An 18,980-nucleotide genomic window follows, 5' to 3' on the forward strand; every position below is an offset into this window, starting at 1 on the left:
AAGAGAATCAAATGTGAGAATTAAATTAATCGTTGATAAAATCATAGAGTACTTAATTCACTGGTGCAGATGATGTTGAAAGCTGTAGGTAAACACTTTGTATTTTCTATATTCTGATATTTGTGATACATAAATTAAAATCAAGTGGTTAAAATATTTACTGATGTTTCTGTGTTTCCCAAATCAAATTAAAGGCAAATAAGTTTTAACATGTTAGATTTTAATTTTTAACAGCTGTTAGAATTGTGCTCTTCTTAAAAAGTTGTATTAAATATTTCACTCCACAAGACCATTACAAATATAAAATTTACTTCTAAAAGTCTCTTTCATATTTGTAATGGCCTTCTAGAGTTGTTAAAGTTTCTCTTATCTACTACTAATAATTTTGTTTTGCTCAGAACATTTATAACTGATCCTTTAGAGAAGCAATTTCCAAAACTCAGACAAGGATTAGGCTGGACGTAATTAATAATTGTACAGCAAATACTTAGGAAAGTTGGTATTATTAAAAAACAAACTACTTTTGCAGTTAGACTATAATAATGTTAATCTTGATTTTGCCAATTAGGGTATTCCTCTGAAGAACGGTAAGCGAAAGATACTATGACCCACGATGAGGAAATTAAAATATGTTTTAATTATGCGAACTTTGTTGTTACGTCATGCTAATATTAATTAACGTTGCGTGAATTTTTGGACAATCAAGGCGCAAACAAGTAACTAATAACAACAACATATTTACCTAAAATAGGGTGGTGGTTAAATGAACGTTAAATTGCGTTTATATAAATGAAACAACAAAACGCGTAAACAACTATATTAAAAAATTATTTTTTTAAATAAAAATAAATTTTAATAAAATAAAAATATTATTAATAAAAATTATAGATAAATTAGTAGAAAATCATTTAACAAATTTTTTTCACTTTACACTGTGTTTCATCTATTAAGACTCATCATATACACTTTTTTTAAAAATTTACACATTTAGAACAGTTTTGCTAAGTTACATTGTCACTTCTTTACTAATTCTTCCTTCCTTTTTTACAGAGTAAACCCAGTTTTTTTTGGTATTTTTCAGCTATTTTCATCAGTTACCATAGCAACAAGCTACCATTTTACATTATTATTTTTTATAATCAGTATAATAATATCAAGTGTTTGAATTAAGAAAAAAAAAGTAAACATGTGTTGTTTTAAAATTTGTTGGTTATTTGCCCAGTTGAAATATGACATTAGAAAAGTATCCTTTAAAATAAGGAACGAATTTTTAAGCAAAATTCTTGCCCTAAAACAAGGAAATTATAAGGTAATAATTTTCTTAATATAATCAAGCTGGATTACCCGTCTCTTCGCGCGGGTTTCTCAGGGTTAGGGTTAGGAGGGGCCGCTGGTGGCCCAAACCTGGTCAAAACCACCGCTCAGGCCTACTTAGTGCCTGTGCAAAGTTTGGTATTGGTTGGTCCAGAGGTGTTGACACCTATAGCTAACATCAAACATACAATTATTAATTTTTTATACTTTTACTAGAAAAAATAAGAATGTCTGACTCTTACCTCTAATAAAGAAATAAAATATTAAATGCCTGTAAGAATAATAGAGATTATTTCTTTATTTTAAGACAGCGGATTGAGTAAAACTTCCTTACTGTATTATATAACTACTATTGTACGTTTACTTAATGTACTAATATATATTTTAATTCTCGTATAAAGTACAAGTGCAAACGCAATCAAAATATAGATATATAGCATCAAGAAAATGCATGTATTAACTATCAATAAAATATAAACCACCACAACAAAAGATGCATAACATAAAGAGTGATTATTTAAAACTTGAAAAATGGAACTTTATATTTTTTTAGTTGTTATCCTAAAAGAAAGAAACAAACTAAAATAAAAAAAAACACAAATTTTATAAAATGAATGATTATACTTTTTCCTAAAAATATTTAACTTTTTTATTTTTTATTATATAACCCAGATAATTTATCAAAATAAAAATAAGTCAAAATCAAATAAAACCCCATAGAAAACAAAAAATGCTATCCAAAAAAATATATTGCATCTTGATTATTTATAAATTTAACTAAATGTTCAGTTGTCTAAAAAAATCATTTGCGATTGAACTATTAATTGTTTCTGGAATGCCACAAACTTTTTCAAGTAACGAAAACACTACTCGCAATTCGTCTGGATACTGCAGATCAAAAAAGTAAAACGTTGTCAAAAACAGTAATACCACCTCTGAAACCAGCATCTTCAACCAATAAAGCATTTAAATCCACTTTTATATACATTGCTAATCCAAGTATAAAAAGTAGCACCAACTGTCATACTCTAGTAAAAAAAATATTGTCATTAAAAATTAATGCATCCACTCTTTTGTTGCGTCTAATCTATTTTAATTTCTACATTATGTTTGGGAAACTCCGGGGTAACTTTATGAAGTTCCTGCATTTGAATCTTTGGTTTTATAGAGACTCATTTTTTTTTTTAATTCAAAATTTAGTTAAAACAGATTAGACGAGACATAAGAGTGACTGTACAAAGACATAATAAAAATGCTTGGTTTAGAAGGATTTCATAAAGCAGCAATATAAACCCTAGATTGGATAAATTAGTATTATTAAATTCAGTAATGTCTTTATTCATCCAAATAAAAGCAGAAAATAAATATAAAATTAACTAATTTAAATTTGAAAAACTTGCTCTTTCATTCATATCAAAAAATCTTGGATATTGTTTCAAGAAAAGGGTAGATGACTCATCTAGTACATTTCCGTTCATAAATATAGGAAGATCTAAATTATTATGATAATGATTGGCTAAAAAAACTGAGTTTTATCTTAATTAAAAGTCACCAGCCACTGTGAGCCCCATGCTGTAGCAGAAGTGAGATCCTTTTCAAGCTCAAATGCCCCCTCCAAGCAATCAGAGAGTGTTGGCTTCTTATCATGACAAGAATAAATAGTAGTATCATCAGTAAACAATGCTACCTTAGATATGAGAATGTCTGGAAGATCGTTAATGTAAATTAAAAAGAGTATAGGGCCAAGGATTGAACCTTGAGGAACCCCTGAAGTTACAGAATAAGAAGAAGAGTGCTGTCCATCGAGGACAACTTTTATACTACGATTGGAAAGGAAGGATTCAATAATCTTAAAGATGTTACCAGACACACTGTAAGAAGAAAGCTTATGGAGAAGACCAGCATGCCAAACTTTATCAAATGCTTTAGAAATGTCAAGAGCAACGGCCTTAACCTCTCCACCTTTATCTAATGCCCGATAAAACCTATCGGTTATTACTGTTAGCAAATCAGCTGTAATTGTAACTGAACAAGAAGATCGAAATTCATATTGGTGATCAGAAAGTAAGTTATTAGATTGAAGTCGAGAGATTAAGTGTTTGTTAATTAAAGATTCAAAAACTTTGCTTATGATAGGAAGAAGACTAATGGATGGTTGTTGGGCAAATCAGATCGCTCTCCAGAATTTTTGAAAATAGGGATAACAAATGCTGCTTTCAAGCAGGCTGGAAAACAAGACTCTGATAAGCACTTGTTAAATAGTTTTCAAAGTATCAACAACATCTCCGGAGAACACTTCTGCAAGACTATAACAGGTATGTTGTTCGGGCCACAAGCAGTAGAAGAGTCTAAGCAGGAAATCACTTTAGATACAGAAGCTGGAGTGATATGAATGCCAAGCAATGGATCAACCAGTTTGACGGCTATATCAGGTAGAACGTAACTAGTGGAATCAAGTCGATATTGATGAAAAATTCTTAGCAAACAATTCAGCTTTGTCTTTAGGTGAGGTGACAAAATCTAAAGCATACAAAAGAGGTGGAACTACAGATTTGCCCTTATTATTGATACTAATAAAGATTCTCCAGAAGTCACAAGAGCCTAATTTTTGTGATGAAATACGAGATTTCATGACCTGAGAATAGCAGGCTTTGGCGTTAGACAAAACCTTTTTACAATGGTTTCTAGCAGTAAAAAACAGACGTCTGTTTTCTGGAGAATTGCTTTGCTGATAGATATGGAAGTAATGATTTTGGTTGGCAATTGTAGCAGCACAATGTGAGGAAAACCAAGGAGAAGAGTGAGGTTTGACTTGGATTTGTTGATTGGGAATAAAAGATTCCATGCCAGCCTGAATCCACGAAGTTATGTAAGAAGCACATTTGTCAACAGGGTGCGATGATAGGGGGATTTAGATGATGAAGAAGAATGAGATAATAGATTTAAAGAGATCAAACAGTGATCAGAAGCACCTAAGGGTGAGTGAGGAGAAACTGAGCACTGACTAGGATCAGAAACATAACATAAGTCAAGTAGAGAAGGAAGATGATTCGGGTTGTCTGGAAAACGAGTTGGAAAGTTGACTATTTGAGTTAGAGATTGAGAAAGGCAAAAATTGTGGGCTTTAATGCCTGCTACATGGATGTACAAATGCACAAATGAAATAGAATAAGTATTATTCATAAATAATCCTTGTTTCATGCTTACAGTAGTAAAAATTTATATCAATTAGAGTAAATTGTTTAGAAATTACCTTGTAATCTTTGAAATGTATAATTTCCTTCATAGAAACTTGTGCTGGACATTGGAATTTTTTTGTGTCTTGCACACTAAAATAACTTTTTTGAAAAGAGTTTTCAGTTTTCTAAAATTATTCAAGCAATACTTTAGTAAGGTAAATATTTTTTATTAAAACTATAACTTAGAATTCATGTTATAAACAATGGAGTTTACCTTTGCTTTTGTTTTAATCTTGTATGCTTTCTTTCTTGCATTATTGCGATCTGTTCCATGTGAACAATCCAAAACTTTCAGTGCTAAAACTATGAAAGACACGTCTGCATAAAATCCTTCATTTTCCCATAAAACTTTGTGATTTTCACTATGTACATCTAAATGTGACACGGTCTGCTTTACACTGAAAGCGCTTATACAAAAAATGATACAATAAGTTAACCAAACTTCAATGAGAAACATTGGATTTACAGTAAACACTTAATAACTCAAACATTCACTTCGTAAATTCTAGTAAAGTAGAACCATTTTACAAAGAACCATATACAAAGAAATTGAAATAAAGTTTGACAATACAATGACATTTAAATATTAACAATATTTAAATGTCATTGCATTGTTGCTACTATAAGCTACTGCTGTAAATGTTCGATTTAGAGCAGTAGCTTATAGTATAACTTTTACTAACATGTATTGGAATATTATATTTTGAAGCCACTTTTTTCATTTACATCAAATTTTTTACATCAAAGAAAGTAATTCTGATTTATAGAAAATTTAAAAAAGATGTTCGAAATCTGAGGTTGAAATCTGAAGTCTGCCATGAACTATTTAATTTTAAAAAACAACCTGTTAAATTGGATAAAAAATAAATACAAAAATTTCTTACCTAAGGAGAAGCAAGATTAACAACTGCAAAATAATTGTAACTTAATTGTAATTGTAAGAGACATTATTTTAAAGCTGAGAAAAAGGCATTTAAAGTTTTTAATTCATCATTGCGTTTGATCTTCCTAATGAAATACATTATAAACTTTCAATTTATAATGTATTTCATTTACCTTTCCAACTATTTTCAATTATTTTCAAAAGTTTGAGTTAAAGAATTTTCTGACAACTCAAACATTTGCATCATAAAGTTGATATTAAATAAATCAAAAAAAGGTTCAAACCTGTGTTACCAAATCCCTTGGGTGTAAACCATGCTACAAAGCAAACAGTGTGTTCTAGTTCATGTTGTTTTATGTAACACAAGGCCTCATTTTCATCTTCATAAAAAAATATATGACTATTTCTTTTAGCTATAAAAAAAATCCTGTTATTAATATCTTCTAACTCTCAAAAGGAAAAAAAAAGTCAAACCAAACTTAAGCTATATTTAAATTAGAAATTCATGAAGTCGTTGCTTTGTAAAACATAAAAATGTTTTATTTTGTTGATTTAAATGATTAAATTTAAAAAAACTTATTTTTTAAATTTAAATTTATTTTTTGTTAATCATTTAAATGGTTCAAGAATATGCTTAAATATGCTTATTTTAAAAACAAAATCTGAGCCTGCATATGCTTATAAACGTTATGGTTGTATAAAAATGAACTGTAGTGAATAATACAGTATATATATTTAATATATAAATAATATTAAATAATAACAATAAACCATTAAAAATATTGTTAAATAATACCAATAAACAGTATCAAATGACATTATACCAAACAATATAATTATCAATTTAAATTTATTTATATACCATGGTATATTAGTAAAATATATTGAAATTGATATATTACATTGTACAATAAGTAGTACTATGTGTAACACCATTATATTGTACCATGAAAATACTAATAATAAATGAATTCAAAAATAAAATTAAGCAAATATTTAGCAATAAACTATGTATAAAGATATACAATAGCAAGTTAAACTTCCTTTTTATCTTTTGTAAATAAAAAGGCAAGTAGCAGCAGGATTAATATTTTAAGAACAGATTAGCAATGTGAATAACAAAAAAGTTAATTAATTTTTATTTAATTTTTATTTACTTTCTTCCCTCAGTCAATGTCAATGACGTCTCGCTTTAACATTTTTTAATATTACTTTCCAATCTTATAATTATTTTAACAAAAAAACTTACAAACTTACTTTTACTTTCATGCATTTTTTTAAACTTTTGAAGCACGTGCGAAATAAACGAAAACAACAACTTAAGATTAGTTTATCAACGTGACGTAACAACAATTAGCATGACGTAACAACAAAGTTCGCATAATTAAAACATATTTTAATTTCCTCATCGTGGGTCATAGTATCTTTCGCTTACCCTGAAGAACAGGGCCTTCGAGAGCGTTAATGGCGCCCGGGTCAAAATTGGAGAATGGCGCCCCATATCAAGCCAAGAAATTTCAAAATTTAAAGTTTTGATGTTTATGATGGGTGGTCCGGCGCCCCTTCAAGCTTGGCGCCCGGGTCAACTTGCCTCCTGTGCCCCCTCCCCCCTTCGAAGAAGGCCCTGCTGAAGAATGTGGATTTTATTTAAATGAAAAAAAATTTTTGCAATTTGATAACTTACCAGAATTAGAAAGTATATTATCTATAGATGTTAAAATGATTCTTATTTGATTCTTATTTGATTGGTATTTTGTCTAAAATGATGAAAATTCAGTTGACTCAAATTTTATTATGTATAATGCTGTATATACATCAAAAGTTGACTTACTGTGTGTGATAGTGGGATTTGTAATTTTGCGTGTGATAGTGGGATTTGTAAGATTTTTCTAATTTATGAAATTTTTAATGTGACTGAATTAATAGTAGTAGCTTCTCAACGATAAGTTTTTTATATATTTTTAATAAAAAAATTATCATACAGGATTGTAGTAATTATTATTTATTCTTGCTATAGCTCCATGAAATTATGCTCAAAGTATATAGCTTTTTTATACGAAAATGAACTTTATTTTAATTTTAAGTTATGTTTTTAAAGCTTATACTTATTTTAAGAGCATGATATTGTAAACTGTGTTTGTTAATAATGTCCTACTGATAAACCGATGCTATAAATTATAACTAATAATCAATTTACAACTCTCTTGAGAAATATTATAATCGTCGCATTATAACTACCATTTAATTTTTTTATTGTGTTTATCTACGTTATTTGATAGATAAAACCTTTGCAGTTAAGAGGTGTTATTATTTCAATTTATCTATCAAAATAAATAAAAAATAAAAAAAAAAGTAATTTTCATGGAGAAATATCTGCGTCCTGAAAGATTTGACGCGAATCCGAATTCTTCAACATCAGGTAAAGAATGGACTCACTGGTTTAAAACTCTCGAAAATTTCTTCTTATCTTCAGAATCTACATCTGACGAAAAGCTAAGAATATTAATAAACTTCGTATCACCAACTGTTTATGAATACATATTCGATTCACTATCTTTTGAAAATGCGATCGACGTTCTCAAATCGTTGTACGTTAAACCAAAAAACGAAATATTAACTCGGCATCAATTAGCAACACGTAAGCAACAAGCTGGCGAAACACTAGACGAATTTATACAAGCTCTCCGAACTCTTGCAAAAGATTGCAACTTCAAAGCAGTAACAGCCGATGTTTATTGTGATGAGTCTATTAGAGATGCATTTATCACTGGCTTAAACTCAAGTATAATACGTCAAAGGCTACTGGAAAATACGACACTCACGCTAACATCGGCATTCGACCAAGCACGCTCATTAGAACTTGCTCAAAAGCACTCGGAACAGTACCAATCTAGCGTACCCCAAATTAACGCAATGCATAAAGCAAGAAAATACACTGACAATCAGTTAACTTCACCGCCTTTCACAAAACTGTGCTACTTTTGTGGAAACAATCGCCATCCACGCAGTGCTTGTCCTGCTCAAGAAACTACATGTCACAAATGTCAAAAACGAGGACACTTTGCAAAAGTGTGTAAATCAAATAAATCATTAGCTGTTACCAAATCTGATGATATACTAGCAATCGTTAGTGCTGAGTAGGGTTTCTCAAACGGGATCCCGGGATCCCGTTTTCCCAGGATCCCGGAGGTAATAAACCATCCCGTTATCCCGGGATTTCAATTAAATTTCCCGGGAATCCCGGTAATTTTTTAAAACATTTTGAACATTTAAAAGGATATTAAAAATATTATTACTCAAAATTTGAGTACAAATTACTTCCTTTTCCTTTTCTATAAAAATTTGGAAGATATATTATAGAGGGCAATTAAATCGCCAATATTTTGCATTTTGGTTTGTGTCTAAGATAGATAAATTTTGGTTTGTGTCTAAGATAGAATTTGATTTATAAATAGATTTGATTTACTTATTTAAATTTTATATGTTGTAACTTACAGCATATAAAGCTTAGATAAACAAACCAAATCAATTTATAAATCAAATTCAATAATAATATTTTATCTATCTTAGGCACAAACCAAAACTGCAAAAAATTGGCGAGTAATCTAATAAATAATCACAATTGCAAAAAATTACAATGAATAAAGGGGAGTCCCAGATATGTTAAATATAAAATAACTACGGACAAGTTACAAATACTTGTACGTGCAAAAAAAATTAATTAGTCACGCATAAAAGTTGTTAGTTAGAAAGTAAAGTAGTTAGTTACGTTAAGAAAGTAGTTTGTATGTAAAAAGTGAAATAAGTGAAAAACCAAGTAGGTGAAGTTTAAAATAAATGTTTAATAATTACAACTAATTTAAAATAATTTATCTACAACCAGCACACTATTTCGGGATTTTTGTTGTAGGTAATATAGTTTTATATTTTAGTATATTTTTATCTATTTAATTAATAGGATAATAAATATACAGCATCATGTCAAGTGGATCTAAGGCATGGGAAAATTTTACTTAAGAAAAAAAAACAGAATCTGCCACTTGTAATATATGTAAAACAACAATAATGTGTAAAGGATTTTCAACAAGTGGTCTTCTTCGTCATTTAAAAAATTTTCACAAGGAAGTCGAAATTGAAGTGAAGAAAAAAAGGCCAAACGAAGAAACAAATTTTGAAGTTAGAAATGCTCAACCTAAAATTACGTCATTTATAAAAAAGGAATCTATAGAAGAAGTTGTTTCAAAATTGGCGGCTGTAGATGGCTTTTCTATTAATGCTATTGCAAAATCTGAATTTATAAGAAAATCTTCATCTGATTAAGGAATGATATTGCCAAAAAACCCTTCACATGTAATGAATTTGGTAAAAAGTCAATACCACCTAGCAAAACAAGGAGTGCTTAAGGAAATCACTATGCAAATTCAAGGTGGCTCTAGATTCTCTATTTCGATGGACGAATACACATCCTTAAAAAATCCTCGCTATTTGAATTTAAATGTGCATTCATTAACTAGGCTTTGGAACTTGGGCATGATTCGAATAGTTAGGTCGCTTCCAGCTGAAAAAACTATTGATATGGTTGAAAATAAGTTATCCGAATTTAATTTATCTACAAAGAAGCATATAATTTCTAGTGTAACTGACGGTGCATCAGTTATGAAAAAATATGGAAGATTAAGCGGGATGGAACATCAACTTTGTTATGCACATAGGCTACATTTAGCAGTTTGTGATGTTCTATACAAAAAATCAGTGATTTCAAATTCATCGGGCAGTGAGTGTAATGCATCAGACAGTCAAAATTCTGATGAAAATAATAGTGAAGGTGACGAGTCTGAAGAAATCGATTTTACAACTTCAGTGGATTTACAGTTAAGCCAAAGCAACGATTTATTAAATTTGCGAGACGTTAAGATCACTGACGAATTATTAGGCCACATAAGTATTGCACAAACAATTCAAAAGGTCCGGAGAATTGTACGAATGTTTCGTAAATCACCACTTAAAAATGAAATTTTACAAAAATACGTAAAAATTACATACAATAAGGAACTCGAGTTAAAACTGGATGTAAAGACAAGGTGGAATAGCCTTCTTGCAATGTTGGAGCGATTTATAGCATTAAAAACAAGTATATTAAAAGCATTGATAGTTTTTAAACACAACGATGTTAACAATATTTCGGAAGATGAGTATTTAGTCGTGCAGACTGTAGTAACAGCGTTACAACCAATTAAATTGGGAATTGAAAGACTTGGCTGACGCAAAGCATCCCTACTTGAGGCAGAGGGTGTATTAGTGTTTATATTAGATGTTTTGCGCAAAAATAAAGATTGTTTTTCGGCTAAAATGCTGCATCATGTGCAACAGAGAATTGTTGAAAGACGGAATAAAAATTTAGTTGGCTTGCTGAAATATTTAAATAATCCATCAAATTATAAACACTAATCGGACATAGATTCTGTATTATTATTACCTTCCAAATCAGTCCTTCACGCTACGGCTAAAAAATTATTTTCGAAGCTATTTGTTGAGGGTATTGATGGTGGTGGAAATTCCGTTGAAATTGAGGAATTAGAATGCAGTAACGATGGGACTGAAATGTTGTTTATGGCAGAACCAAATTTGAAGACAACATCTGAATTAACACTTCATCAAAAATTGGATGCTGCCATTACGAACGTTAGTCGAATTGAGAATCCAGAAGATGTATTATGTGACGTTAAAAATATTACAAAAGAAATGGATATTTTTGATGCAACGAAAAAGCGTACAAATAATTTAGAAAAATTATACAATGCTCTATAAACTATCCCACCGACATCAATCGATTCAGAAAGAGCATTTTCGGCGGCAGGTCTCTTTGTTACGAAATTCGGTCATCTTTAAGTGATAGCGCTATTGACAATTTATGTTTTTTAAAAAATTATTTTAAAAATCAATCTATATAAAAAATATAATGTTATTGAAGTTGATATTTATTTTGTTTTAAGAGTCTTAGTTTCTAAGAATTATTTTGTATTTATTTTCTTGTTAAAAGTAATAGTATTAAAAAGGCGTTTTTTTTTGTATTTCTTTTAATTTACACATTTCCCTCACCTAATTGGATAAATTCTTGCTTTTTACCTAATCCCGGGATTTCCCGGGATCCCGGGAAATTAATCATTTTTGTCCCGGAATCCCGGGAATTAGATTTTTAAGGGAAATGAGAAGCCCTAGTGCTGAGACAACTAATTGCCTTTCGTAGGCAATTCGGAAGGTTGAAATAAATGGGTGGAACTTTTCTGCTTTAATACGGGATACGGGAGGCTCGGACAACTTTATCAACAAATGCATAGTAAATAATAACACCTCTTCTATAGAGTATGGTAAGTTTCGACTGCGGACAAAATGATTCATTCTTGTGATGCCATAACCAAGTAGATTTATTGAACTAACTTTATAAAGAAGCACTTTCAATCTAGTAAATACAGTCCCCTAGTAGAAGAAGCTGATCTAATAGAATCAGAACTACAGTACGCCCACGTCGAATATCCAAACTGACGAGAATTTACTGTATCAATTAAAGATTTAGCACCATTAGAAGGAGATAAAAAAAAACCCTCATTCTAATCCTGAGAATGCTGACAAAAAGGATTCCATTCACTCAGAGTATACCCTACAATTAAATAAACCACTCATTACAGACCGAGAAAACTTGCTTGATATGGTATCTGAAATGAAAACTTATCCCGAAGTACAACCTAGTTGTACTTCTGGATAAGTTAATAAAACTTATCCAGAAGTACAACCTAGTTGTACTTCTGGATAAGTTTTCATTTCAGATACCGTATTACCGTAAACCGGAAAGCGCCCCAAAGGTTTGGATTTGGAAGAATGTTATAAATTGTAACTAATTATCAATTTACAACTCTCTTGAGAAATATTAAAATCGTCGCATTATAACTACCATTTAACTTTTTTATTGCATTTATCTACGTTATTTGATAGATAAAACCTTTAGAGTTAAGAGGTGTTATTATTTCAACCGATAAACCACAAAAATTAAAAGAAGTTGTCAAAGAATTTCTTTTTTATTTTGAAGTGAATTGAAAAAAGTGTAGGAAATCAATTTAAGACGTAAAATATTTTCAGGTTTTAAAAAAGTACTTTTGATAATGTATACAGGAGTATCTCATTAGATCATGACCAGAATTACATCATGACCAGAATTACATCATGACCAGAATTACATCATGACCAGAATTATATCATGACGAAAATATCATCATGACGAAAATTCAAGTCAGAGAAGACAAGAAAATTCATTAAAAAAGAGCATGTATAGCATCAAACAAAAAGTACTGAATTAAGCCGAACATAATTTCTATTGGATTGTAGAAGTCAAGTATGACTTCTTCAGTATTTGAAACAAATAAATTAGTTGAAACAAATAATTTAGTTGAATGACCAGCAAACCAACAATGTTCAATAAGTAAAAGTGCAAAAAGAGGTCTACCAACAAAAGAATTTTATGAGTTCTCACATCAAAAGTCGGTTGATAGTAAATATGCCATTTGATCCAAAAAAAAAGTTAGTAGCGGAGTTTTAATTTATCCTAATTACTTAGCGGAATTACAAAAAGGGGAAGCAAATCATTTTTGCTTTACTTTAGCTAACAACGTTGCAAGAGAAAATGACGTCTAAAGAAGCTTTAAATAGTGTTTATGAAAATACTCGTAAAAAAATTAAATATTAGATACTCGTAAAAAAATTAAATATTACTTTAAACACATCAATCAAAGTTTTTGAAAAAGTTTTTGAAAAAGTTTTTGAAAAAGTTTTTGAAAAAGTTTTTGAAAAAGTTTTTGAAAAAGTTTTTGAAAAAGTTTTTGAAAAAGTTTTTGAAAAAGTTTTTGAAAAAGTTTTTGAAAAAGTTTTTGAAAAAGTTTTTGAAAAAGTTTTTGAAAAAGTTTTTGAAAAAGTTTTTGAAAAAGTTTTTGAAAAAGTTTTTGAAAAAAGTTTTTGAAAAAGTTTTTGAAAAAGTTTTTGAAAAAGTTTTTTTATGCCAAAATTAAAATACAGGGTCTTATGGACCACACACTTAAGCTGCTTCTGAAATTACAGAAAAATATTTACTAAATTTTAGTTTACATTATGGACACTTCTTTAATGCTATGCTGTCCAATTTTCCATGCCACACTCAATATAATGAGCGATTTAAAAATATTTGCAGATGAATTTGTTGCAGAAGGCATGCATTTCGCTATTACATTTCACCACAACATTCATGAATTTAGTTTTTTGAACTTATTCTACATACTTCACAAAGAATTTAAATGAAAACTTCGAAAATAAAATGTTTTTAAAGGATCAATGGTTAGAGATAAATAAATTGGCTTATAATGTTTAAAGAATTTGGCTTGAGATTTGATGAAGCAAGAGCTAGTGGATCAGGAACAAGCAATTTAAAAAATTTATGCTGAAGAACTTATTTGGATTCTTCTTTACTTAGCAGGTTACATAAATTTAGAATTGCAATTCCAAAGAAACTGACCTAGAAAAAATGAATAATGCAATTAACGTATAAAATATTATTAGAGACATAAGTGGTTTAAGGTCCATTCACAAATTGAAGATGGAAAAATAGGAAACATTTGAGCTTGCCAGGTAAAGTTTAAAGCGTGTTTGCAGCTTATAATAGAGATACAGAAGATTCGTCTGATATGGAATTATGACCAATGACGGTGAATAATGTTATGAACTGTATACAGTATATAACTTTATAGTCGTTAGTCTGCGGTATATTTTTATTAAATAAATAGAAAATATAAACGAGAGAAATTAGACTCTATATTGAAAACTATGCAAACTCATTTTTTAGTTTCAGGGGGAGGGGGAGGAGGTCAGATCTATTTTTGTTTCTCCCCCCTCGCTATGTTTATGAATAGGTCTAAAACACAAGAAAGAAAATTATTATCCTTAAGGCTCTATTTTACTCATTTAAGGCTTAATTTAACACACGCATAATACAAAGATAACATTTTTAGCTATCTATTACAATAAGATATTCCTACTATGCGATGTAACTTGTTGCAACGAATTATAACATCACTGTGAAGCTAATTGCAACAGACAAGACACATACATAGCTGTTGCAGCAGCCATGAAGCCGTACTGCCGTATAGCGGTCCAGTCGTTTAGCTGTGCAGCCGTATAGCCGTGCAGCCGTGCAGCCGTGCAGCCGTGCAGCCGTTCATCCAATTCTGTACTTCTGTTCTGTACTTCAATTCTGTACTACAGTTTCAAAAAAAAAAACTCTTTTAAAAACTCTATTTTTATGTAACTGAAATCTTATAGGTATGAGTCAACGTCAGGATCCAAGTGATTTTTTAAAGCAAATTATTGGGCGTCCCGTCGTTGTAAAATTGAATTCTGGAGTTGATTACAGAGGTATTTTCACACATTTTACTAATATTATTAGCTATCACAAATATTATTATCACAATTAGCAGCTAAAGATGTATACAACCTATGTAATGTCTTGTTAGCTATGCACCCCAATTAAATGATGTGAAACTCTTGTCTATTTATAACAAACTTTTATAACAGTATTAAAAGTTAAGCATTGAAAACATCTAAGGTAGTGAAAACATATGAAAGTAATGAAAGGATTCAAAAGAAAATATCTAACAAATATTTTACCTCTGGTTTACAACTTTATAGGTAAAGAGGTAATTTTTATTAATGATAAATTTCCACCTTGCTTATAAAGTTTTAAATGAATTGTACAATCGCACAACCTTAACATTGTATATAAACTGTTTTAACAAAAGTTATATGTTATGTTTAGAATTTTTTGTATGCATAGCAATTTTTTGGGTTGCTATACATGTTATATAAATATGTTAGATATTCATATCACATGAAAGAAGTCATAAGAATTGATATATATGCATACTTTTTATATAATAGGAATTTCTTTTGAGTACTCTAAAATATTCAATATGTAACTGACAATTGTTAATAGTATACACCAAGCTGTTTACTTATTTGATAAATTGAGGTTTTGTAAGAAAAAAAAAATTGTTTTGAAATAAATAATCTTAATGCTTCACTAAGGAAATTTTATTTTTTGTATTCAATATTTCTTATAAAAATACTGAAAGTTGCTACATACACACATTTACCAATGGGTGAGTTTTAGTATATTTGAATGTTTAATATATATTTGCATGTATGTTTGTATATGAAGGGTCTAAATTTGCTTACAAAATGCACAAATTAGTCTAAATGATTTCAAAGAGAAAATTAAACAAATAAGCGCTGAAAAGAGAAGAGCTACCAAAAATACAGCTAGAAAGCAAACTTATGATGTAAAAGAAAAATATTTTTGATACATTAGCTCTGAGAAAAAGATAAAAAGAGAATTATCAGATTGTTTTTTAGATCAAAAGTTAAAGGGGTATTCTTATTTGATTAAAAGATAAAACTTGGAGTTTTAAAAGATAATTAAAAATATTTCAATAATACCTAGTACCTACAGCTATACAAGTCTATTAAGTGCAAGATTTAGATAATGTATAGCTAAGCTGATTCATTAATAATACTTCTTTCCCTTTTTAACTAAAAGGGAAATAAGTATTATGAAAAATGCAAAGATAGCAGACTGCAATAAAAAAAAATAGCCAGGAACAGATTTTAATGGAAAAAGTACAAAAAGCCTTAGCTGTTGGTATTTTTTATAAAGGTTACTAAAGGTTAGCAGGGGGGATCAGGTGCATGCTAGTGTGATATTGTGATCTATTATGAGCAGCCTGCATATGTATCCTAGTACATAGCCTAGAAGGAAAATATCTTTGGGTTCTTGAGGTCTTGAATCCAATCAAGTGTTATATCAATCTTTTCTTTGACTTAAATAAGATAATTCCTATCATGTTTTTCCACTTTTAAAAAGTTTAACAACACAACTAAATATTGTTTAATACTCTACCTCTGCTGACATAAAAACTTAGTATGTTTACTCAGAGAGTATTATTCTTTTCCCATAATCACACTGCACATATATTTTTTGCATGCAAAAGTTATATTGCACAAAGATTGCGAGTATTTTTCTAAATTGTGATTTAAGGTGGTTCCTACATAATCAAAAATCGAAATTTTTTCAAAAATTGACTTTTTGGCAAATTAGATATTCTAATGTAAAATTTGTTGCTCTTTCTCGTGGTATATACTTGTTTTTAAGTTTGTTTATGCTTTTTACAATATTTTTAATTTTATACAGTTAGGTATAGTTTTAGTGCCTAGCAATGGCCATAGCAACCGTTTTATTTTTTAAGTTAATATCTTAAGTGTACTTTAAAACTTTAAGTAGTATATCTCTTTTGCTATTCTAATGTTGCCTTATTTGTCAAAGTTGGATATGTAAATAAACGAATAGGTTTTCGATTTAGGGCACTAGTATAAGAATATAAAAATACCTCTACACTATTTGGTGGAAAAGGAAAATCAACAAACAACTCCATCAATTCAATAACAAATTATTATGGTATTGCCATTCAAAGAAGTTTAAAACTAAATTGCACTAACGATGAAAAAATTTACACAATGAAAAAGTGGGTAGGTGCTATCCTTCATCATTGTACCAACTTTTCTAACTTAGATAAGTGCCACATGTTTTGTCCACCAGGAGAAGAATCAAGGTGTAGTTATAAGAAAAATAAACTTAAAAAACACAAAGAGAAGATTAATTTACCAGAGTGGATATTTCCTATCTTGTCAAAGATTTTCCAAGATCTTTCAAATGATGATCTTCTTTGCAAGTGTATCCACGGGGAAACTCAAAATGCTAACGAGTCCCTGAATAATATTATCTGGATGAAATGTCCTAAGCAAGTCTTTGTAGAAAGATCAATTCTACAGTAAGGTGTATATAGTGCTATTCTTCAATTCAACAAAGGTCAATTTGGACTTGTTAAAGTGTATGAAAAACTTGGAATACAGACCGGTGTCTGTTTTAATATTATATTTGAAAGATGAACCGACGCAGCATCCAAAATTTACTTATTAAAACATCAGATAAGACAAAATCAAAAAAAACAAACTAAAAGCCATCAAGAAGGGTTTATTGGATAAAGACTTACATAAAGAGGGAGGAGAAACTTATTTAAAAGGAGGATTTTAGTTTTAAAAACAAATTTTTTTCTGGTTTTTTGATTTTCTACCATATCATTTTTCAAGAAAGTTGTCTCACAAAAAACATCATAACTTTTGAATTAATAGTGATAACTACTTGAATTTTTCAGGACTTATTCATCCAGTGTACTGCTAGTGCCTGAGTGTTTTTCAAATAAGTTTATTACTTGTAAGTTGTGGTTAGGGAACTAAGATCAAAGGCCTAGTAGCACATTTTTCGAAAATACAGTTGTTTTGAAGCATAACCTTTAGTAGAAACATGATGTTTTAATAAAAAAAACTCACGCACTAGATACAGGTAGCACGAACAAGTATATGAAGTTTGAAAGTAAAATGAGCTTTTATTCATGAGTAATTGTGTTTCTAGTAAACTCAATTTTTAGGGGTTATTTTGACTATTATAGGCCTCTATATGATCATCAATATATTATTGGTGTTCAAAAATTTTTTTTTTTTTACACTTTCTGTACCTACATTTGAGAAAGTTAATGCTTAATGAATAAAAAGTAACTTTTTTTGATTACGTAGGAACCACCTTAACAGGGTGAGAGAAAAAAACAATTTTCCAAGGTTTTTTTCCCTTTTTTTTTTTTCTTTGATTGTTAGGAGTTGTTAATGTATATACTGTAATTTGATACTAGTTAGGTTTAGTTTTTTAAATATTTTTTCACTAATATTTATATCATATTTATATTTATTTTCACTTATTCAGGTGTTTTAGGAAGTTTAGATGGCTACATGAATATTGTTCTAGAACAAACAGAAGAGTATGTAAATGGACAGGTATGTCCATATTCATTTTAAGAAAGTAACTATAAATATAATCTTCGTTGTTTACTGAATCATTAATTAGTCTCTGAAAATCCCTTTTCAAAATACTTAACGGATTGAAGTTCTGAAAAATCAAATTTCCATAGCAACAAAAGATTTCTTTCTTTTTTTTTTAGATCAAGCGTATAACTATTTTTTTTTAAATTTTTTAGTTAAAAAACAAATATGGTGATGCATTTCTACGAGGGAATAACGGTACGCTTGGTTTATTATTATTGAAAACTTTTACTGCATAGATTTCAAAAATATAGATATTTAACGTGCATTTTCCTCATATTTCTTCTTTAGTTTTATATATCAGCACCCGCAAACAGAAAGTATAGCATTTATCTATCCACTTCACATGTTTTTTGTGCAAAAATCGAAGAAAGATAACACCTAATCTTATACTTCGGACAATTGTGTTTCCGTGTAAACGATTTTTTTCAAAATTTTTCGTATTATGAAAAAAATATATTGTTATCAGTTCAGTATGTTATCAGTTCAGTATTGTTATCAGTTCATTATATTATGTTCAGTACTATGAGATAACTAAATGA

At 29.5% G+C, this 18,980-nt stretch overlaps 3 protein-coding genes and 1 pseudogene across 3 annotated transcripts; 2 read left to right on the forward strand and 2 right to left on the reverse strand.

The window, feature by feature from the left end:
- Positions 1–1,987: 1,987 nt before the first annotated feature.
- LOC149893044 (uncharacterized) lies at positions 1,988–4,515 on the reverse strand (annotated as a pseudogene).
- A 213-nt stretch (positions 4,516–4,728) lies between these two features.
- On the reverse strand, positions 4,729–6,749 carry LOC149893045 (uncharacterized). The gene is made up of 3 exons (XM_090076981.1): positions 6,694–6,749; positions 5,721–5,849; positions 4,729–4,925 (listed from the first exon to the last, which is right to left on the reverse strand). Exons 1-3 carry the CDS (start codon positions 6,707–6,709, stop codon positions 4,729–4,731), a joined length of 342 nt encoding a protein of 113 aa, XP_089933107.1. The 5' UTR covers positions 6,710–6,749.
- A 1,048-nt stretch (positions 6,750–7,797) lies between these two features.
- LOC149893046 (uncharacterized) lies at positions 7,798–9,502 on the forward strand. Its single transcript, XM_090088760.1, has 2 exons — positions 7,798–8,562; positions 9,395–9,502. The coding sequence occupies exons 1-2, from the start codon at positions 7,798–7,800 to the stop codon at positions 9,500–9,502; spliced, it is 873 nt and encodes a 290-aa protein (XP_089944886.1).
- A 5,115-nt stretch (positions 9,503–14,617) lies between these two features.
- Positions 14,618–18,906, forward strand: LOC145187910 (U6 snRNA-associated Sm-like protein LSm6). Its single transcript, XM_090101227.1, has 4 exons — positions 14,618–14,868; positions 18,323–18,393; positions 18,594–18,636; positions 18,730–18,906. Exons 1-4 carry the CDS (start codon positions 14,778–14,780, stop codon positions 18,762–18,764), a joined length of 240 nt encoding a protein of 79 aa, XP_089957353.1. The 5' UTR covers positions 14,618–14,777; the 3' UTR covers positions 18,765–18,906.
- The last annotated feature ends 74 nt before the right edge of the window (positions 18,907–18,980 follow it).

The sequence above is a fragment of the Hydra viridissima genome, unplaced genomic scaffold, assembly GCF_058129835.1.
Source record: "Hydra viridissima isolate aposymbiotic clone 2 unplaced genomic scaffold, HvirCarnegie_v1 scaffold_1, whole genome shotgun sequence".
Taxonomy (NCBI): domain Eukaryota; kingdom Metazoa; phylum Cnidaria; class Hydrozoa; order Anthoathecata; family Hydridae; genus Hydra; species Hydra viridissima.